We start from the raw sequence: 24,753 nt of genomic DNA, 5'->3' as shown, positions 1-24,753 counted from the left end.
TTGTCCACATCCACAAACATCATCGAGGCAAACTTGACCATCAGTCCATCAAATGTATTTTTCTTGGATATTCATCCCTTCAAAAGGGATAAAAATGATACTCACCTACCACCGAAAAAACCTATATTTCCATGGATGTTATATTCTTTAAAAATCAACCATACTACTCTAGACACTATGCCTGAGCCGACTCTGACACTAACACTATGCCTGAGCCGACTCTGACACTAACACTGCCCCTACTGAACCTAATCCACTAGAAGAAGTTCATATATATACTAGATGAAAAACATGCTCAACACCAGTCCAAAAGTTGGAACAAGATCCTACTAATACTTATACAAGTACTACCTTAAATCTAATTTACCCACCGTGATGACATGGAGATACCAATTTCTTTAAGGAAAGGGGTCAGATCATGCACACTGCACCCCATTTCCAATTCCATCTCTTATGAAAGGCTATCCTCGAAATACCAAGCATGTATAGTCTCCTTCGACAACATTTAGGTCTCATCCAACATTAATGAAGCTCTAAATTAGACATAATGGAAACAAGAAGTAAATGAGGAGATAAGTGCACTGCAGAAAATGACACTTGGTCCATTTGCGAACTACTAAAAGGGAACAAAGCAATCGGGCGCAAGTCGATATTCAAAGCCAAAAACAAGGCAGATGGAACAATTGAAAGATTTAAGGCACGACTGTTCGCAAAGGATTTCTCACAGCCTTATGGAATAGATTTCAAGAGACCTTCACTTTTGTCGCTAAACATAACATAATCAGGATCCTCCTATCCTTTGTAGTTAACAAGAACTGGCAGCTCCACCAATTGGACGTTAAAAATCTCTTTCTAATTGGAGACTTAGATGAAGAAGTCTATATGGAAGTTCCATTTGGAATCGAACCATACCTTAACAAAGTATGCAAATTACACAAATCCTTGTATGGCCTCAAACAATCCCCTAGAGCATGGTTTGACAAGTTTGCCACATTTGTAACCAAATATGGGTACAAACAGTGTTAAGCGGACCACACTTTGTTTGTAAAAATCTCGACTGCCAACAAAATCTCCACTCTTATTGTTTATCTCGATGACATCATTGTCACGAGGGACAATGAGAAAGAAATACCTTAACTGAAGGAGCTCCTTGTAAGAAAATTTGAAACCAAAGATCTTGGAGATCCAAAATTCTTACTGGGAATGGAACTGCCAAGATTGAGACAAGGTATTTTTATTTCACAACGAAAATATACTATGAAGCTATTAAAGGAAACTAGAATGCTTGGATGCAAACCAGTGGATACCCCAATGGATAGATTAAATAAAATTGATTCTTAAAAGAACCTAGCACCAACAAACAAGGGGAGATACCAATGACTTGTAGGCAGACTGCTCTACTTATCACACACTCGACCCAATATCGGATTTTCTATAAGTGTGGTAAGTCAATTTCTGAATCATCCTACAGAAGAACACATGAAAGTTGTTTACAGGATTCTCAAATATCTTAAAAGTACTCCAAGCTAAGGAATACTATTCTGGAAAACTGAAGACAGACATACCCGTTTACACTAATGCAGACTAGATCAGAAACGTTAATGATAGACGATCAACTTTGGGCTACTACACGCATGTAATGGGAAATCTAGAAACTTGGAGAAGTAAAAAGTATACAGGGCTCTTGCTCTTGGAATCTGTGAAAGAATATGGATCTGAAGAATTATGAATGACCTCAGAATTTCCATAGAGAAGATTGTGAAATTGCGGTATGATAATCAACTAGCTATCAATATCGCCAAAAATCAGGTTCACCATGATAGAACGAAGCCATTGAAATTGACTAACATTTCATTCAGAATGTGACGAACGGAAAGATGCAACTCTCATACATTTCATCTCGACATCAAATAACTGACATTCTCACAAAGGCTCTCCTACGCAACAACTTTGAAGAGCTACTTGGCAAGTTGGGCATGTACATGTACAACCCAACTTGAGGGGGAGTGTTGAAAATAAAATATTAATTACAAGCATGCTTCGCCATTTCCCCTTGATGTCCTTTGGGTGTCCCTAGCTTCCTTTAATGTCTTCTTGGAAATATGTCTTTCATTTACTTTTCTCTTGCTTTGCATTCTATTTATAGAATCTCTCTTGTACATTTGCTCTATCAAGAAATAAAGAATCAAAAGGCCAACTTGTCCTATTATTTTCACATCTCTTGGCATTCTTCAGATTCTCTTGGGCATAACCAAAATGAGTGACTTCATGATCTTCTTGTTTCCATCATAAACTTCGGTTTGTAACTTCGTTTAATCATTTCTTTTAATTCTTCTTCCTTCCCTATCTTAGGCTTCTCATACCCCCAATGTAAGACAAGATTCCTTCCAAGCTTGAGCTTGAATCAATACTCCACCTTCTCCTTCCAAAAAATAAAATCTCTATTATATGGTGAAATCTCAAAATCTATCCTAGTCATCATTTTGATAATCTCACCATTGATACTCTAAAAACCACTTGATATCCGTGGACTTCTCTAACACATTGCTAGATTAGTGGTTAAACCTTTCGGGTGACCAAGCTATAATACCATTTATTGGTGATATGTTCAAATAAGCTAGAGTGGGGAGGGGTGAATAGCGATTATACTTCTGCAAATGTGAATTTTGGCTACTCTTGCTAATGTTTCACAAGTTCACAAAAAATTAATAGTGAAAATAAAACAAATAAAGAATTGCAATCATACCAATCTCTAACAAGACATTTACGTGGTTCAGAATCCTCATTCTAACTCAATGGCTTACAAATTGTCGATGAGTCTCTCCTAGAAAGCCATTATCTTTTTCCCTCACAATGAACTATTTGAGGTGCAGAAGCCTTTTACAACATTAACGATTACAAACAAATAAAAGAGAAAGGCTTAAGAATACAATAACAACCACCCCGCCTTTATCCCACAAGTGAGATTGGAATTCTTAACAATACAAGGGAGAAATTCTAATGGAATTTGATCAATTCTATTTTCGTCAACCTCAAAACCTCCACCCTCATCCTCTTTTATAGACTTCATCATCTCTTCATTCTTTACTTGTCTTGTTCAAATCTACCAATAGTTACGTAAGTTGACTAGATTCCACCATTAGTCAACTAGGGTAGTATTGTCCTTAGGTCATTTGACTATTGCAGCATAACTTTGATAAATCAATGACTCCTTTCTACTATTTTTCTATTGTTGATTGGGATTCTTCATCAATCAACTATCTAGTCAACTTAGCCAGGGAAAAAACATTTGTTTATTGGCTACTCATCTTCAGTTGATTCATTTCTAATCACTACAATCATTCTAATGAACGACTTTCCCTTAACTTGAAGACTATTCTTGCCTCATAGTACAAGTCACTTAATTCCTATAGCTCATTAAATATTAGCTTTGTGACTTGATTGCACTGTTATAGCAGTCTTTTATCAGGTTACTCGACCCTTGAATGCACCATGCCAATGGCTTTTTCCATGTGTCATGCTTCATACTTCACCTACGTAATGTGCCTCCATTGGCTATCGCGCTCTCAATGCTCCCTATTTTTCAATCTCTTGAATGTCTTATTTCATCATTCTCCAATCTCTCCGAACCTCAACCAAACCACCAACGTGGCTATGTTAATTCATACTCCAAAGTTGCTCGAACACCACTTTAGTGCTTCTCGTCTTAGAGTATCTTGCTCACCCCTTGCAATCTTCTCCGATCACCACGAACCTTTAAGCCACTAAGTATGTTGCCTAAGTCACACCAAATCATCAATCGTATCACTTGACCTCTTCGAGTTATGAGCTCTCTAATATCCGTGCTCATTCTACAAGTCTTTGCACATATTGAATCAACATACAAAACCTAACTTGAATCCTTTGCATAAATATCAAAATTCAAAATTTAAGGTTTAACCAAACCACTTGGAGCACAATTGCACCAACATTAGATCTAGCTTTAAACTACCGTAAGGATGGTGTTAGGATTTATAGAGAATTTTTGTATATACCACCTATTATGAGGTGTGGATTGTAAAGATTATGTTAAACAATAGATATAGGTAGATGGGTCAACCTAGGATAAGGAATCCTAATTTTTTTTCTCTATTACTCTAACAATTACTAATGATATTACATGTGAAACAAGTTGAAGATGGTGTGGACAATGATGACCATAATGGAACTTCCGCAAGTAACTATGAGGGCTTGGCTTTTGCTAGCATAAGGCTTATGGTTTCATCATTTGACGAAGATGCTTACACAATGGGAGTTCCTTGATGAGGCAACAAGGGATCTTGTGTCGATGGGAGTTCCTTCATATTCTCCCTTTTATGTCCTTTGTGTATTCTTCTTGTTTTCCTCTTCCTTCTCATATTGATGTCTCTAACATTATGTGTTGGCATGCATAGCATGACACCAGCACTAAATTGTTCCAATTGGATCAAAACAATAGAGTAGAATGAAATCTTGAATGATATAACCTTACATAAAACTCATGGTAAAATGAAAGAATATGAGATCATAGATTCTATGGTATGTGATTATCTTGTTAATAATGAAGTGAATGAAAAAAAATGAATAGCCCAGTGCACAAACTCCCACCAATACAAAATTCTAGGACAGGTCTATTAGTATGCAACCTTACTCTCTTTACAAGAGGTTGTTTCCGAATGAGGTGAATGAATATTTGTGATATTTGAACTAGAAATAAAAATTTGACATATTAGTGCCCACATAGCTACAATCATCATAATGCCGCACTGTACAGGCATAATTTTAATTTCCTGTTCCCCCACTAAGAACCACTTGAATTCATATATACAAGTGATTTGGAAATTACTAATAAAATTTATGAAAAGCATTAATCAAGAACTTAGTATAAATGCATTCATTCTTTTAAAGGAAATGATGAAATATAGTATATTTGAATATAGGTACTATCTCAATTAAGTTTCAAAAAGGAAACAAGATGGAGATTGACCGGTGGAATGACAAGATCTGATAACCATAAAATACCTAAAAGCTAAGAGTATATTTTAGAAATGATAAAAGTTATGTGCATAATCTTCCATGTTAGTCTAATGGTGAGAACATATTATTTTTCTTCTGATTTATTGTAGTTAATGTTTTTTTTATGATTCATTATTTAATCTTTCGAACATCTAGAAGCATATTATTAACTTAAATTAAAGGTGAAAATCAGCCTTTCCTCTTGGACGGATGCTTTACATCAAAAAATTAAAAATTGTATTAACTTTAAACTTATTTAATATGTGGGATCTTAAATCTTTTTATAGTTTGATAACATGACTTATTTTTTATAAACTAATAAACTTTTCTAATAAAAATCTAAAAATTATAATAGGCTTTTTTAAACTGGCATCTAAAAAACCTAAAACTAGCTATGCTACTATGTCTCATAATCCTATGTATGGTTACCTAATATTTTTTTTCCACGCTCCCCTTAAGTTGATGAAAAGATATTTATCATTTCCAACTTTGAAACCACTAAGCTACTTTCCTGTAGTAATTATATCTACAAGTTGTCCATATGTAGATACATAAGTGTACAAATTAACCTGCTCTCTAATCTCTTTGATGAGGTGTCTATTTCGTTTGATCATGTTGTACTTGATTGTGAGCTATGCTAAATGCAGACTTATTATCACAATAAAATCTCATTAGGTTATCCCACTTGATCTTCAAGTCTTCAAAATTATCTTTAACTAAAGTAGTTCACATACATCATGAGCCCTCAATTGAAATTTTGCCACTACACTAGACAAACCACCATTTCTTTTAGATAGTCTATCCTTTCTTTCTTTCTTTCTTTCTTTCTTTCATGGTGTTCCTTTGAGAAACTGGGCGAGCTACTTTGAGATGAGCTTCTTTTGGATTATGTATGAATTGACTAATCACACTTACTCCATATGTTATGTCTTGTTGTGTATGAAACAAATAATTCTTATTTATTGTGATATATATATATTTTTCAATAGTGGGATAAGACTTCGTTGTTGGTTGTTGGTATTTCAAGTCTGAGATTTGAGTTTATTGAAGTAGTTGTTGGCTTACATACTAGCTTGGTTGTTTCTTTAAAGAGATGTGTCATTCCTTATCTTTATTGTGAGATAAATATGTCTTTCCTAGAGTGAGCCATCTCATTTCCTGTTATTGTTCTATCATCAACATACTAAAAGTATTACGACTCCCCTGAAAAAGACTTTGCTTATACCCATAACAATCATAACTCTTGCAAAGCATGCCCATGGTGATTGCTTAAATCCATATAAGGCTTTCATATAATATGAACTTCTAAATTCTTTCCATATCCTAGTGGGACCTTAAGATAAAATCCGTCCTCTAGTTCATCTATATATAAATTGTAGTCTTGACATTAAACTCATTCTAAGTTGGATTCTTAGACTTGCATTAGTGTGGGGACAACTATCTTTTTCCTTGAGTATGTCTCGTTAAGTCTCACATTTTAGATATTGGAAGTAATGACAAGATGAGTAATTCTACCCTAATGATACAGTGTGCTGAAGTAAAATTATTGTTCATTGAAAGTAATGCCCATCAATATAAAACTTTTTTAATGGAGGATAATAACTGTGCCCAACAATTTTTTTTATTGAAAGGTAAATGCTTTATAAGATTAAGTGACTAAGTACACTAATGCACAAGTAGTTTGGGCTTGCCAAGGTTGCCAATAAAAGATCTCAACCTCTCGAGCTCTTTTGATTGCACTATAACTAACATTTTATGAATCCCAAGTAATTGAGAAAAACCTAATTATTAAGGCCCATAAAAAAACAACTTTAAAGGCCATTAAAAGAAAATAAGGAAAAAGTAGCGACACAATTTTACTAAACCACATTTCACTTTCATTAATACCCGAATCATGTACCACACTTTTAGATTTACCAAATTACACACCTGTTTCTTAAAATACCCCTCTATACATGCACTTGCCAACCCACCCGAACCACCAAAGTACATTTAAAATCTCAAAAAATAGACTATATTTTATAGGGTTTTAAAACTACTATTTGTCTCCTAGAAAAAAGCTAATTTTTTGAAAAAAAAAAGTCACAATAGGCTAAATTGGGTGTGGAGCTAAGATTGGATGACATGGTTACACTCAAGAGAGTCCTAAGAATACACTAGTCCTAGTTTAAGTTGAATTTGATAAAGCCTAAATCTATTAATGAGATTTGATCAAAACATACTAATGGTTTTACAAGGTCTAGATTCAAAAGATTAGAATATGGTCACACTCGCAAGTGTCCCAAGAATACGTAGGTGGTGTTGTTGAGTAAATATGATAAGTCTAATTCCATAAAATTACATAGGATTGGATTTTTTTTAAAAAAAATTCACAAGCTAAGTAGAGTGTGGAACTAAGGTTGGAGGACATAATTACACTTAGGAGACTTTTAGGAATGCATTGATCTTGATTTGAATTTATCAAAGGCCATCTATAATTTTTGACTAAAACTCACTAATGATCTTAGTCATATCCAAATCAATTCAAACTAGGGCCAATGCATTCTTACAAATCTCCTAAGTATAACCATGTCCTCCAATATTAGTTTCAACCCTTAGATAGCTTGATATGAGTTTTTAAAATTTATACAATTTTTAATAAATCTGACATAAACTCTGTTGGGTACTATGCCTATTATATTCACCCAATAATAGCACTAATATACTCCTACGATTCCCTTGGCTCTGACCATGTTGAAAATTTCAAATTGTGGACATTATATGACCATGAGTGACTTTTGACAAACTCACCGATGAACTTAGGCTCATTTGGTTCAATCCAAACCAAGACCAATGCATTTCTAGAAGACTCTTGAATCTAACCATGCCCTTCAACCTTGGTTTCACATCCTAGATAGACTATTGCGAGTTTTTAAAATTTACACAATTTTGAATAAATTTGGCACAAACACATTGTTGGATAGAACTTATCATATTAACTTAACATCAGCACTAATGTTTTCCTGTGACTCCTTTAACTCCGACCATGTTGAAAATTTCAAATTTTGACATTGTATGACCATCAGTTACTTTTGACCAAAACTCATTAATGAACTTAGGTCTAATATACTTACTCAACAACAGTACTAATGTATTCTTGGAACTCTCATGACTCTAACCATGTTGAAAATTTTAGATTTTGGATATTGTATGACCATTAGAGACTTTTGTCAGTGATAGGACTCATGGACCATAAAAGGAATATGAGTTTTTAAAATTTATATAACTAAGTAAATTTAACACAATCTCACTATTAGACTTAGGCCTATTATATCCACTCAATACCAATGTGCTCCCGTTACTCTCCTAATTTTAACCATGTTGAAAATTTCATATTCTACATTGTATAATACCCATAAGTGACTTTTAGCCAAAACTCATTAATGACCTTAGTTGCATCCAAATCAATTTAAACCAGGACCAATGTATTTCCAAAACGTTGGTCCCACACTATCTATATCCTATTGTGATTTTTTTTTTAAAAAAAAAATACAACTTTGAGTAAATTTGACTCAAACTCATTGAACTCAGGTCTATCATAATCACTCAACAAAAATATCAGTGTGTTCCTAGAACCTCCCTAACTCTGACTATGTTAAAAAATTTAGATTTTGGACATTATACGACTATTAGTTACTTTTGGTCAAAACTCATTAATGAACTTAGGTCTATTATATTCATTCAACAACATTCCCAATGTATTCTTAGAACTCTCATGACTAACCATGTTGAAAATTTTAGATTCTAGATATTGTATGGCCATTAGAGACTTTTGACCAAAACTGAGTGATAGGGCTCATCAATGAGGGTTGACCACAAGTCATTGATGGCCTTAGGCATATTCAAATTAATTAAAACCCTGGGTTAATACATTTCTAGAAGTCTCTTGAGTATTGACCATCTCCTCTAATCTTTGTTCCACACTATCTAGCCTGCTATGAGTTTTTAGAAAAATTTCAATCTTATGTAATTTTATTACAAAGTCACTGATGGACTAAGATTTATCATATTCACTCAACAACTGCACCTATATATTCTTGGGACTCTTGTGAGTGTAATCATGTTCAAAATTTTTGAATCTGGACTTGTACGGTTGTTAATGAACCTTAGCTAAAACTCATTGACGTTAGGCTTGCCAGATTAAATTCAAACCAGAACCAATGTATTTTTGCGACTCTTTTGAATGTAACCATGTCCTTCAATCTAAGTTTCACACCTTATTTAGCTCGTTGTGAAATAAAAAAAACTATTTTTTTAAACAAATAATAGTTTCAAAATTGTATGAAATGTGGTTCATTTTTCAAGATTTTAAATGTGCTTCGGTGGCTCAGGTGCGTCACACAAATGCATTATAGTCGCAAGGGCATTTTAGGAAAGATGTGCATGATTTAGTAAATATAAAAGTGTAGTTTGTGATTCGAGTATTAGTGAAAATAACAATGAAAGCTCAGCGACAACAAAAAATATAACTATGAAGGCTTGTAAAAGAAATTCATTGGTAAGGAAAAATAGGCAATGAAGGCCAAGCTAAAGAAAAAATAATCTAAGGCTAGCTATGAAAGTTGGTAAAAGGAAAGTTGACAATGAAGGTAGAGCAAAAGTGAAAGTTGGTAAAAAGAAAATTTGACAATCAAGGCTGGACAAAAGAGAAAAGGACAACTTTAAAGACTAGTAGAAGGAATTCAACTATGAAGGTTGTTAAAAGGAAAAGTTGCAATGAAGGCTCACCAAAAAGGAAAAATCTAGCTATAATATTTGGTAAAAGAAATCAACAATGAAGGCTATTAAAAGGGAATTTAGCTATAAAGGCTAGAAAAAATTAGTAATGAAAGTCAAGAAAAAAAAGGCAGCTCAGTGCATGAAGTTCCCGCCATGCAGGGTCCCGGGGAAGGATCCATTGTACGCTACCTTATCCTGCTTTTTATAAGAGGTTGTTTCCAGAATGAAAGTCAAGAGAAAAAAATTGAGATATGAAGTTGAGATATAAAGGTTGGTAAAAGGATCCTAGCTATAATGGTTGGTAAAAAGAAAAATCAATGAGCAAAAGGGAAAAATCCAATTATAATAAAAGGAATCCAATAGCTATGAAGGCTAGTAAAAGAATTTTTTTAGCAATGACAGCCAAGAAAAAGGGAAAAAACCAACTATCATGGATCATAAAAGGAATATAAGAAAAATTAGCAATGGAGGTCTAGCAGGATAAACTACCAATGATGAAGAGTAGAGAAAGGAATCTTTTGCTATGAAGGCTTGTAAAAGCAATATGAAAAATACTCTTATTTATAGTTAGAAAATAAAGCAAAATAGGGAAAAATAAACAGTGCTGGTGGTGGAACATGATAAATACTTTATTTTTATATTAGGATCCAAGAATGGAGAATTAATGATGTTCGTGTGAGTTAATTATTTGAATCTGAAGAATGGGGCAATTTCTTCTTGTAATATGGTTGTGGTTCACAGGGAGAAAAACAGGTGAAAAAGTAAAAGGAAATTATATCCCATAAAGGAGGAAGAGATAAAGAATGCAATAGAGAAATAGAAACAAAGGAAAGATAATTAGAAGGAGATGAGAATAGAAGAGGGAGTTTTATGGGACAAAAGGAGAGAAACAAGAAAGGAGTGGCATTTTTAGAAAACGAGAAATAGGAAAAAAAAAAGAAAATAGAAAAAAAAAATGTTCTAGGACTTTTAAAAAAAGATAACAATGGTGTGATTGTAGGTAAGAGGAAAAAAAAGGGAAAAAGTATGTCGAAAAATTGTCAATACCAATCACCAATTGCCAAGTTTCGGCTTTGTACCATGTCGAAAACTTGTAATTTTAATTAACTCCAAACCTATCTAATACATGGGATCCTAGCCTATTTTTATTATTTGATCATGTCTTATTCTTTATGAAATAACCTACTTTCTTAATACAAATCCTAAAAACTCTAACATTTTTTTTTAAATAGACTTATTAAAGAAAAGTAAACAACTTTTCTAAGAGTACAGTGGTTCCTACCAATTTTTGTAGTATTTTAGAACTATGCATTATGTACCCATCTCAATGTTATTGGGATTCCTTAACAAGAATCCTGTCCTCAATAACAAACTGAATGGTTTGTGTAGAATCAATAAACAAATGGCATAGACCATGAATTTATGTTTGTTTTTCATACCTATTCAATGTCCTTTACCTCCTCACAAGTTGTCATCATTGGTTTAATCAAAAGGAAAATAAATCCAAATTTATGTTTGTTGATCAGCTCATGATATTTCAGCAATACAACTGATGCATCTACTTCATTTATAGGTTGCTAAGGGTAGCAAAGCTGGTGGAGAATCCATCCCTATGCTTCTGAGAATACCTAGATTTTTTGATCCTTGGGGAGGAGGCTACCAAATGATTGGTTTTGGTGATATGATTTTACCCGGCTTACTTATTTCTTTCAGTCGCAGGTGCCCTGTTAATTAAGCTGTTTTATGCTTTCTATAAAGTCTATTCTTGTTTTTTAATGCCTTAGTAATGTAATTATGAGTTCATAGATTCTAGTGTCATATACAGAATTAAGTACCATATAATTGTCTCTGTTTCAAAGGTTTATTGAGGCAATTTAGACTTTGAAATATACGCTTTTTCTCTTCAAAATTACGATTTAAATAAGTTTATAAATTATTTATGAATCAAACCATGTTGTTTAGCACAAATTACTTAAAGACTCCATGAACATCTAGAGACCTTCACATCAAACACAACTTGTTAATGGTATGTGTTAAACTTGAGATCCATTGACTGAAGAATCATACATGTTACACAGCCTACACTATAAATGGGCAGTGTATTATATTGATATACTTGGTTGATGAAGTATCCTACAAGTAGATGCAAATCGTTATGGCTTCTTGATTTAAATATGAATTAGGACAATAAAATATTTAGTTCAAATGGAAACAAATTGTAAATTGAGGTTCAATGAGTTAATTATCACTCAGCAAGTTAGATTTTTAACCTAGCTATTTGAATATCCCCAGAAATGATTGTATTAATTATATCAGCTACCAAATGATATCATACGTGAACTCCATATGCTTCAGAATCTTAAAGTGTCAAGTTAAAATTTTGATCCTTTTTATTCAGATAAGTAAAAGTTGAAGAAATTGGTTTACATTTTGAAAGGAATGAATTTTATGTTTGAGGTTAGAATTTGACATTTTTACATGCACTTATAAATGTCAAGGCTGGAAACTTTACTTCCTTGGCCGTTTGTTTCTTTTACAGGTTTGATAGATTAACTGAAAAGACCAAGGGTACTGGTTATTTCCTTTGGCTTGTAATTGGCTATACTGTCGGTATGTCATTCTTCTTACTCTAGGTTTTAATTAAAACTGTCTTCTCCAAATGGCAACCTTCCTTAGTCCATGATTACTATACTGGGTGAAGCAATCCTGGGATTCAGAAGTTTGGAAAGCATAACTCACAATGGAATTCTGGACTTCCAATCAAATGCTTGAAATCTGATTTTTTTTTTTTTTTGTATGAAATTTGAGATTGTATTTTTTGATGCTTATTGGCTTAATACAATTATTCTACAGGTTTATCGCTTACCTACCTTGTCCTATACCTGATGAATGGGCATGGCCAACCTGCTTTGCTCTACTTGGTACCATGCACATTAGGTATTGATGCATTGGGTTTCTTACTCTTATTATTACACGCTTTTCATTTGGCCTCATAGACTAGTTTGGTTTAGTAGTGTACAATTATTTGGATGGAAGACATGAGAAAGAGATGGCAATACAACATTTTTCTTGCTCTCTCCCTCATATCTTTCCAAAACCATGTAGCTAAAATTCTTATATTGTCAACTTCTCAGGTCTTACTGTTATATTGGGTGGCATTAGGGGAGAACTTAATGAGCTATGGAACTTTAAAGAGAGAGAATATTCCAAATCTGATTCTGCTGGACATGCTCAACCGCTGCCTGTCTAATCTAAGCCATCGCTCAAGCTCTTCAAATGCAAACTTGTAGCCGTAGGAAAATTAACACTATAACTTAATCAACTGAATTGATCTGAAGAAGATTTGATTTTTAATTTATTGTATGATACAACCCTCATTTTTGCCTCGTAGATGCAATGTGTTCTTGTATCAGAAATTAGTTTCTATCCTCAAATTTGGGTAGGCTAATTTTGAGAGCAAAAGGAATCATGAATACTTTTCCCCTTCTTTTAAATGACATGATGTATAGCAATAGTTTTCATTTTTTATTCTCGAATAAATAATACGTACGTTAATATGAAATCTTCATTCTCTTGCATTTTTTGTTCTTACCTGGTAAAATTAATCTCATATTTTTGTGTTTATTGGCAAACACCACGGCAACAACATTCTACATAAGAAAAGAACATAAACAAATAAATGACTTTTGGCGCTACTCACGAGTTAGAGAATATACGAACGTTTATTGACATTGCAACGTTGCCAATCCGAAAGAGAATCTGATTTTGCTCCTTAGTAGTTTGTAAAGTTTTCAACACCTAAAGAACACAAATAATTGATTATGCATGAGACACTGAAATAAGCATTTGCACGTTATTAATAAATGTTCTACAATATACAAATGGTGGATAATAATATGAAAGTATTCAGTTTGACTTAAATTCTCATGATTTTCTTTTGGCCTCTTTCCAAAACGTTTTATATCAATGAAGATATCATATATTTTTTAAATTTATGATCTTTTTCAAATCTTTTTAATGTGGGACTTTGATTGAATACTTACAATTCTCCCTTCAAACGAAGGATCATCATTATTTTCATGGTATAGACCTTCCCGCAACCATATAAACATTCTTGACTTGTTCCGTGTCTTCCCGCGAACATCCGATCATCCTAACCTACTCTTGGCCTTCCGCAAACATCTGGATCCGGTCATTCTTGACCTGCTTCGAGTCTCCCCTTAAGCATCCGGTCACCTTGACCTGCTCTGGGCCTCCTTGTAATTTTGTTCAAGACCACCCCACATGACATTAGTTTAGATCATGACTCTGATAGTATTTGTTATGCCCAAAGGATGTTCACATATCTCCATAATGACATGATATTGTCTACTTTGGGCCTAATCCTGTCACGCCCCGGAGGAGCCCCTGTCCGAAGAAATTTCGGCAGCATCTCCCCTGTACGACGGACAATCTGAAACTTTACTACATCACCATATACCTCAGTCATATGCGGCTGGGATAAATAACAATAATAAACAAACCACAACATATAGACATCCACGCAGTTTAATAAGCAATGATGATAAGACTCAAAATCTACCCTACTCAACTACACCCATAAATCTCAAAACTGATATCCTACTCCACTACACTCATAAAACACAAATCCGATGACCAAATCAACTTACCTCTTCTGCCGTCTAGGCAGGCATATAGTAAAACAAATCCAATTAAAAACCCATCGATAAGTACAATCCATGCAAGCTCCAAGTATCAAAACAAAACAAGTCCAAACATAGTCTAGTACATAAATCCAAAAGATAAATAAACATCCTCGTGGACTGTAGGGGACTAGCAACTGGAACTCTCCTGACAACATCAACCTGAAAATAGTAAATATCCACGGGGTGAGTCAACTCCTCAGCGGGTAACAACTGATATACATAGTAGAGAAATAACATCTAGCACTAATCATGCGTACAGTCTCCTGATATAAGAAGGATAAAATGCAACTATAGTAAACAGGAGAAAACTGTACTAACCAGGACCTGGTACAATGATAAACAGTCCGAGAGGTATAGAAATCCTGTATGCATGTCAGGCATGGCCATCCAACCAAAATGCAGCAAATAAATGCAGCAAACACAATCACAAGAAATAAATGCATCAATGCGTATGATGCCAATGATGCGTCCTGGTCACCCTTGACGCCAGTCAACCATCTCACACACTATGGTGAGACCGAGTGGGTAGGGCTGTGACAACCGTGCACTCTGTCGTCACTGCTCCTGATGAGTGACCGAGTGGACGGGATGCTGTCGGAGTACACCTATCCTCCTACCCCAAATCATAATGGGAGAGCGCAATGCTCTCATCTCCCGGTACACGATGACGGGGAGGAATCTCTACCGGCTACCACGCTGCGTCACACTACCCATGAGCGGACCAACGAAGCCAAACAAAGGCCCTGCTGCAACACACTTTGCCTGAATCGACCACTAACCCATGAGTGGTAGTGTGTGCATATCCATGTAACTGGCGATGTGCTCAACAATAATGGAGCAGAACATCGCATAGCATGCAATCATGCGAATGGTGCATGGCACTAACCATGGAAATATCCTGAGCTAATCCATATATATATAGAAGGTGCACCTTAGGTCAATGAATCAAATCAAAGGTACACAGATAAGATAAGGTATAAAACCTAGGTCCTGAACATGGTGAAGCATGATATATCACTACCCCTATAAGCATGTATAAGCAGGTAAGAAATAACATGAGATGCAAAACAAGTATCAACCAAACATGTAACAAGTATCAGGTAGTGACTAACCGAAACAGATAAGAAACATAATTATTGCAATTTGTTAAATTCACTACTATGCATATCAAATGACATAAAGTCAAAAGTACCCGCCTCCAATAGAAATGTCCAAATCCGACATTGAGATGCTCTTCTCGCGTCAAGGTCCTATGGTATCAAACATAATGTCTAGTTTAGCTAATTCTAGCATACAACAATTAGCCAAACTAAATTCTAATCCAATTAATCAATTAGGGTTAACTTCATTAACCCTAATCGTTCCACCTTCTAATTAGGACTTACTATAACATAATCTATCATAGATTCAACACAAAAACTCACCTAAATCTGTACTTACCCACTGCTAGAGAAGGTTATAGCCAGATCCAGTGGCTGCAGCAAGGTGAAATTGCTGATCAACAACACAATTACCCTATTTCATCAACAACATAAATCACTTACCCTAACCCTTACCTAAATCACAGATCTCTGCTATTGATCCGTAGCCAATGAGGTGCTGCCGGAACCAAGACAACCAACAGCACAAACCTACCCTGCCGGAACAGTGTTGTGGTGGTGAACTAGGGCAGGGGAAAAATTGCACGTCGCTTAGCTGAGGAGGAGAGGCACCTAGTGATCTCTTGCTCCGAATCGATGTCTTCTCTCAGTCGCCTACCCACGCTCTCCGCTGCGATGATCTAGGGTACAGCTAAGTGGAGGCTCGGATGAGGCGTCAGTGCTAGGGCAGCGGCAAGGGATCGGCGGTGTCGCAAGCTCAGAGAGGAGGAGGAGTCGGCTGGTGTTAGGGCAAAGGGTGCGGCGGTGCTTCTCGGGTCGAGAGTCGGCGGCTAGTGCTCGGGATCTCCACGGCTAGGGCGACGGGCGCTGGTGGCCAGGGCTCAGCGTTGACTGTGATCGGCGTCGGCGCTGCTCCGTGCGGCGGACTACAGAGAGATTAGGGCAGAACTCCGGAAGCAGAAGAAGGATATGCCAACTCTCGACCACGCTTAAATCACGAGGGAGAAGGAACTCGTCATGGTTAGGGCACGGTGGAGATGGCGTCGGGCGAGGAAGGGGGTGTGGCTCGGGTGCGCGAGGGAAAGGAGAAACGGAGGGAAAAAAATAAAAGAAAGGAAATAAAAGAAAATAGAAAGAAAAATCAAAGATCCTCATTAAAATAGAGTAGCCTAAACAAGCTTTCCCGGGACCCAAATTTTATTGCCGCAAACTCGTCCATACGAGTTCCGAAAAATTCTCGAAAAATTTCCAAAAATTTCGAAAAATTCCTTTCTTATTATTCACCCTTTTTCGGTATTTTACAAATCCTTATGACTTTGCTCTTGGGCTCTTCCCAAAATGCCTCATGCCAATGAATATCGCACGTTAAAAACTTTTTTTCAAGCGTTAAAACAAGAATAGTGCAGCGAAAAATAAATAACAAGTTTCGGTTACATGGTTCGGAGCTTAGGTCGACTTCTACTCCAAGGCTTGCTATCCTTACACACCGTTGGATAATCCACTAAAACTCTTCTTTTTGAAACCTTTGGAAAGAAGCAATTCATACAGATGAAATATAAGATAGTAGCAGACTACTATCTTATTTGAATTTAAGTACAATACAAGGTAAAATAAAGTATACTAAAAAAAAAGTATAAATGAAGATCGTCGATGTCTTGTTAGAGTAGTAGCTTGCTTGAAGAAGTGTTGCAGAGTAGTAGCATGAACAGAGCTTTTGCACAGAGGTGAACAGAAGACTTGATTACTGTCTCAGACCTCAAGCTCCCCTTTTATAAGCATGATTCAGTTGACTGATAAACTCATCGGTCGACTGATTTGTTCTGTCGATCGAACCTCCTATCGGTTGATTAATCCTTGTGCTTTCCTTCTTTGCTGAGATCCAATCTTCATGCATTTATGATCTTTAATGGTTCAATCGACCAATCACCATGTTCAGTCGACCGAACAGTGAACTTTCCCTATTGGGTAGGGTTGTGACAACCGTGCACTCTGTCGTCACTACTCCTGATTAGTGACCGAGTGGACGGGATGCTGTCGGAGTACACCTATCCTCCTACCCCAAATCATAATGGGGGAGCGCAATGCTCTCATCTCCCGGTATACGATGACGGGGAGGAATCTCTACCGGCTATCACGCTGCGTCACACTACCCATGAGCGGACCAACGAAGCCAAACAAAGTTCCTGCTACAACACACTCTGCCTGAATCGACCACTAACCCATGAGTGGTGGTGTGTGCAGATCCATGTAACTGGCGATGTGCTCAACAATAATGGAGCGGAACATCACACAGCATGCAATCATGCGAATGGTGCATAGCACTAACCATGGAAATATCCTGAGCTAATCCATATATATATAGAAGGTGCACCTTAGGTCAATGAATCAAATCAAAGGTACACAGATAAGATAAGGTATAAAACCTAGGTCCTGAACATGGTGAAGCATGGTATATCACTACCCCCTATAAGCATGTATAAGCAGGTAAGAAATAACATGAGATGCAAAACAAGTATCAACCAAGCATGTAACAAGTATTGGGTAGTGACTAACCGAAACAGATAGGAAACATAATTATTGCAATTTGTTAAATTCACTACTATGCATATCAAACAACATAAAGTCAGAAGTACCCGCCTTCAATAGAAATGTCCAAATCCGACATCGAGATGCTCGTCTCGTGTCAAGGTCCTGTGGTATCAAACATAATGTCTAGTTTAACTAATTCTATCATACAACAATTAGCCAAACTAAATTCTAATCCAATTAATCAATTAGGTTTAACTTCATTAACCCTAATCGTTCCACCTTCTAATTAGGACTTACTATAACATAATCCATCATAGATTCAACACAAAACTCATCCAAATCTGTACTTACCCACTGCTAGAGAAGGTTATAGCCAGATCCAGTAGCTGTAGCAAGGTGAAATTGCTGATCAACAACACAATTACCCTATTTCATCAACAACATAAATCACTTACCCTAACCCTTACCTAAATCACATATCTCTGCTATTGATCCGCAGCCAAAGAGGTGCTGCCGGAACGAAGACAACCAACAGCACAAACCTACCCTGCCGGAACAGTGTTGTGGTGTTGAACTAGGGCAGAGGAAAAATTGCCCGTCGCTTGGCTGAGGAGGAGCGGCACCCAGCGATCTCTTGCTCCGAATCGATGTCTTCACTCAGTCACCTACCCACGCTCTCCGCTGCGATGATCTAGGGTACAACCAAGTGGAGGCTCGGATGAGGCGTCAGTGCTAGGGCAGCGGCAAGGGATCGGCGGTGTCGCAAACTCAGAGAGGAGGAGGCGTCGGCCGGTGTTAGGGCAAAGGGTGCGGCGGTGCTGCTCGGGTCGAGAGTCGGCGGCTAGTGCTCGGGATCTCCACGGCTAGGGCGACGGGCGCCTGTGGCTAGGGCTCAGCGTCGACTGTGATCGGCGTCGGCGCTGCTCCGTGCGGTGGACTACAGAGAGATTAGGGCAGAACTCCAGAAGCAGAAGAAGGATATGCCAACTCTCGGCCACGCTTAAATCACGAGGGAGAAGGAAACCGTTGCGGTTAGGGCACCGTGGAGATAGCGTCGGGCGAGGAAGGGGGTGTGGCTTGGGTGCGTGAGGGAAAGGAGAAGCGGAGGAAAAAAAATAAAAATAAAAGAAAGGAAATAAAAGAAAATAGAAAGAAAAATCAAAGATTTCCTCATTAAAATAGGGTAGCCTAAACAGGCTTTCCCGGGATCCAAATTTTATCCCCGCAAACTCGTCCATACGAGCTCCGAAAAATTCCTGAAAATTTTTCAAAATTTCCGAAAAATTCCTTTATTATTATTCACCCTTTTTCGATATTTTACATTCTCCCCCACTAATAAAAATTTGGTCCCCAAATTTCGTTATCTACCATCAGCAAGTACTAACAACAGAAACGAAGTTGTGTGCCCAAGGCCTGCTACAGACTCTGCCAGAAACGAGACGTGAACCGTGGATCTCTATCCAAAATAATACTCAACGGAACACCATGTAGTATGATGATCTCTCGGCAATATAGATCTGCTAATCGATCCAGGGAATCAGTCATCCGGATCGCTAAGATGTGCGCGGATTTGGTTAATCGATCAACGATTACCCAAATCGCGTCATGACCTCGTCGTGTCCCCGGCAAACCCACCACAAAGTCCATGGTAATGTGATCCCACTTCCACTCAGGAATAGGAATCCGCTGAAGTAATCCTGCAGGTCTCTGGTGCTCAGCCTTCACCTGCTGACAAACAAGACATCTAGCTACAAAATCCGCGATGTCTTTCTTCATGTCGTTCCACCAGTAGGAACGCCTCAAGTCTCGATACATACGGGTCCCGCCTGGGTGGATCGCAAATCGAGAGCGGTGAGCCTCCTGAAGTAGCTCCTATAAGACTGGATGAGACTGAGGTACGCATAATCTGTCTCGAAAATATATAATACCCTCCTCGTCTCGTGTGAACTCGGTCTGCTGCCCGGAAGCTATCTAGCTGCCAATGAACTGCAAATGCTGATCACCAGCCTGGGTCTCTCGGATCCTCGTCCTGATCGATGACTGAGCAACCATGGTAACAAGAATACCCTGCTCTGTCGGTCCCTGCTCCTCAAGCTCTAACTCAGAGAAACCCTGAACCAAGTCTGTAACTGAAACCCGGTGGCAAGCCAAAGTCCCTCTGGATTTCCTGCTGAGTGCATCGGCAACCATATTAGCTTTCCCCGGGTGGTAGTTAATGGTACAATCGTAATCCTTCAGGAACTCCATCCATCTCCTCTGTCGAAGATTAAGCTCCTTATGAGTAAAAATATATTTGAGACTCTTATGATCAGTGAGAATCTCAAATGTAATGTCGTATAAATGATGCCGCCAAAGCTTCAAAGTAAAGATGATGGCAGCTAACTCCAGATCATGAACTGGGTAGTTCTTCTCATACTCCTTCAACTGTCGAGAAGCATAGGAGACTACCCTGCCGTGCTGCATCAGAACAGCGCCCAAACCCTGAAGAGACGCGTCGGTATAGAGCACAAATCCGTCCTCTCCAGAAGGTAAAACCAAAACTAGAGCCGACACTAATCTTCGCTTCAGCTCCTGAAAGCTGGTCTCGCAATCCTCGGACCACGTGAACTTCACGCCTTTCCTGGTAAGGCGTGTCAGCGGCATAGCAATACGCGAGAAACCGTCGACGAATCGTCTGTAATATCCTGCTAGTCCCAGAAAACTGCGGATCTCCTGTACTGATTTCGGCTGCTCCCAACTGGTGACAGCCTCGATCTTCTGAGGATCTACTGAAATACCTCTGCTCGAGACCACATGTCCCAGAAAACCGACTGAGGATAACCAGAATGCACATTTGCTGAACTTCGCGTACAGCTGATGTCGTCTAAGAGTCTCCAAGACTATACGAAAATGTTGTGCATGCTCCTCCTCGAAATGCGAGTAGACCAATATGTCATCAATGAAAACGGTAACAAACTGATCCAGATACTCCAGAAAGATGCGGTTCATCAAGTCCATAAACACTGCTGGAGCATTGGTAAGCCCAAATGGCATTACCAAAAACTCATAATGACCGTATCTCATACGGAAAGCTGTCTTCTGAATATCTGAGTCTCTGACCCTCAACTGATGATATCCGAATAGCAGATCAATCTTAGAATACACTGATGTACCTCTGAGCTGATCAAACAAATCCTCGATCCGTGGTAAAGGATATTTATTCCTGACGGTCACTGCATTCAGCTGTTTGTAGTCAATACATAACCTCATAGTGTCATCCTTTTTCTTGACAAATAATATCGGAGAACCCCATGGAGAAACACTAGGGCGAATAAATCCCCTGTCTAAAAGCTCCTGGAGTTGAACCTTTAGCTCGTTCAACTCTTTTGGTGCAATACGATACGGAGCTTTCGATGTCGGCGCGGATCCCGGAATCAGCTCAATAGAGAACTCCACTAGCCTTCTGGGAGGCAAACCAAGTAGCTGCTCAGGAAACACATCCGGGTACTCACAGACCACAGGAACATCGGAGAGCTGCGAACTACTGCTGTTTTCAGTACTAATCAGAGATAATAGGAAACCGTGACAGCCGTGAGACAACAGCTTCTGCGCCTGGATCGCCGAAATAATCGAGATGTCGTCGTCTCTGATGCCAGTGAAACTCCACGAGGGTTGGTTCGGAGGCCGGAAGGTGACCACCCTCGTCTGGCAATCAATGGTAACATGATATACTGACAGTCAATCCATGCCAAGTATGATATCAAACTCGACCATCTCCAATAAAAGATCTACCGTAAGTATCATGTTGCCAAAGTCTAACGAGCAACCTCTGACCTCCTGGGTGACGTCTAAAGTATCACCGAACGGTAGAGAGATGGTCAGTCGCTGCAGTCTAAAAGTAGGTAATCTACCAATCTCCCGCATAAAGGTACGGGATATAAAAGAATGCGAGCTACCAGTATCAATCAATATATCAGCGGAAAATGCATAAATGGAAATCGTACCGCGGAAAACAGATCCGTCGGCTCGCTGCGCATCCTCCCTGGTAATCGCATGAATACGTCCAGTCTCTGGCGAAGGAGGAGGTGGTAACGCTGCCAGCGGCTACTGCGGCTGGGCAGAAGCCTGCCACTGAGGTCGTGCTGGATAATGTGCCAGAGAAGACTGAGAGGGCGATGACTAATACTGTGTCAATGGCTGGGACTGAGTCTGGTACTGGCCTAGAGGCTGAGGCTACATCTGATACTGCCCCTGCGTCGGATAATAAGGTCCTGGAACAAAACTCTGGGGTGCTATGGAAACACTGGAGTACTCCTGTCCAAGCATGTCAAATGCTGCTGCTGCAGGTGAAGCTATCCCCTGCTGACGATGTGAAGATTGAGCTTTCTGCCCTCCTTGATATGCCCCCGTCTAACTAGACTGTCCCCTCTGACCCGACCCTCCGGAAGCCGTGTGCTGAGCCTTCAGCTGACAATCTCGGCTCTGGTGCCCAGGCAGTTTGCAATAAAGGCAAACTGGCTATCCCAGAGAGCAGGCTGGGGTAAGGTGATCTCTGGACCCACATCAGAAACAGTGAGTATTGCTGGGAGGTGGTTGTCGGTTCTGCTGAGAAAACCGGGAACGTCCTGAAGAAGACCGCCCTGACTTCTGAGGCCTACGCAAGACCCCAGAAGTACCCTGACTTGGCCGACTGCAACCACTCTGATACTGTCCTGACGTCTGTGTCTGCTGGATCTGCCCAGATGCCTGACCCGTATACTTCCTCTTCCTGTCCGGAAATGCTCTCTGCTGAGCTAACTCTATCATCAATGCTCGATCCAGTGCATCTGAGTAAGATGCGATCCCTAAACCAGCAAGCCTTAACTGCAGATGACCATCCAGTCCCTGAATAAACTGCATCATGCAGGATCTGCCCTCCGCAACTAACTCTGGACAAAACCTAGCTAACTGGTTGAATTCAGTATTATACTATGTCACCGAGCGATTGTTCTGCCGTAGACTCATGAAATCCTGTCGGTGAGCCATCTGATATTCTACTGGAAAGAAACAGCTCTCAAAAGCCTCTCTGAACCTGGCCCAAGTAATGCTCCGCTCGCCGATGATGGAATGCTTAGTAATCCACCAGGCGTTAGCCTCATCCCGTAAATGAAAAGCAGCCAGCTCTGCTTTCTCCCACTCGGAGCAAGCTATATAGAAGAATGTCTGCTCCATAGTCTCTATCCATGATAGAGCCATACTCGGGTCAAGGTCTCCTCGGAAGAGTGTGAATCGAGTCTTCATCGACTCTGCTAATACTGAAATCCTAGCTCGTGCCGCGGTAATGTCAGTGAGGTGTGTCGGGACGGCTGTAGGAACTGGCGAAACTATTGGAGCTGGTGCTACAGGTGGTACCGCTGAATAAACCGGAGGAGGTACTCCCGGTGCTGCTGTATAAACTAGAGCATAAGTCGTCGGTGGCACTGTAGGATGAACATAGGTGGCCGCGACTGGAGGTACAGTAGGTAGTGATACCGGAGGTGGAGCAGTCGGCATCTCTGGTGCAGGTGCTGCTGAGTATACTGTAGGTACTGGGGGCACAAGTGTCGCTGGTGTCGGGTACACTGTAGGTCCAGGTGGCGGTGGTGCCGAATACGTCGTAGGCTGGACCGGAGCAGGTGCGGGGTATGCCGGTAGTACCCATGGTGGTACCGAAATACCGTAGGGATAGGTATACTCGGCACAACCGAGGTAGGTACTTCTATAGGAGCCATCGGGGTCTGAGAGCCCGACGCGCCCGTGATATGTTGAGTCTGTCCCTGACTGACAGGCTCAGCCCTAGTAGGCATCTCTGGGGGAATCCAGAGATCCTAAAGTCCTCGTACGTGGTCGTCCAGCACCACGTCTCGCAGCAACACGTGTAGATCTCCTCATATCTATTAAATTATATCACAGATATTACTACAAGTATAAACAATTACAAAATAACATCATACCTAATTGATGTCTGGAGATGTTCTATCGCTCTCCAGTCCCCATACTGACCTCGAAATTCCAAACGAGTAAATCGCCGGGAATCTATACAAATCCGAAACGGAAGTATGAAATATAACCATAACGGAAATCCGTACCAACCGAAATATATATCCAAATATCCAGAACACCAAAAGTAGGTATCATAACCCGCTCTGATACCAATAAATTGGTATCAGATAAATTTTGAAAATCCAACACACGGAAATTCAACAAGTATCGCCAACCTAGCTCTGATACCACTAAATTGTCACGCCCCGGAGGAGCCCCTATTCGAAGAAATTTCGGCAGCATCTCCCCTGTACGGCGGACAATCTGAAACTTTACTACATCACCATATACCTCAGCCACATGCGGTTGGGATAAATAACAATAATAAACAAACCACAACATATAGACATCCATGCAGTTTAATAAGCAATGATGATAAGACTCAAAATCCACCCTACTCAACTACACTCATAAAACTCAAAACCGATATCCTACTCTACTACACTTATAAAACACAAATCCGACGACCAAATCAACTTAACTCTTCTGCCGTCTAGGTAGACATATAGTAAAACAAATCCAATTAAAAACCCATCGACAAGTACAAACAAGTCTAGTACATAAAGCCAAAAGATAAATAAACATCC

General features: G+C 39.0%; 1 protein-coding gene across 1 annotated transcript; it reads left to right on the top strand.

The window, feature by feature from the left end:
* The first annotated feature begins 11,347 nt into the window (after positions 1-11,347).
* LOC122004771 (signal peptide peptidase-like 3) lies at positions 11,348-13,286 on the top strand. The gene is made up of 4 exons (XM_042559610.1): positions 11,348-11,511; positions 12,332-12,402; positions 12,646-12,729; positions 12,927-13,286. The coding sequence occupies exons 1-4, from the start codon at positions 11,405-11,407 to the stop codon at positions 13,040-13,042; spliced, it is 378 nt and encodes a 125-aa protein (XP_042415544.1). The 5' UTR covers positions 11,348-11,404; the 3' UTR covers positions 13,043-13,286.
* The last annotated feature ends 11,467 nt before the right edge of the window (positions 13,287-24,753 follow it).

Source organism: Zingiber officinale, chromosome 1A (genome assembly GCF_018446385.1).
Source record: "Zingiber officinale cultivar Zhangliang chromosome 1A, Zo_v1.1, whole genome shotgun sequence".
NCBI lineage: Eukaryota > Viridiplantae > Streptophyta > Magnoliopsida > Zingiberales > Zingiberaceae > Zingiber > Zingiber officinale.
This window is presented reverse-complemented; position numbering and strand designations above follow the sequence as displayed.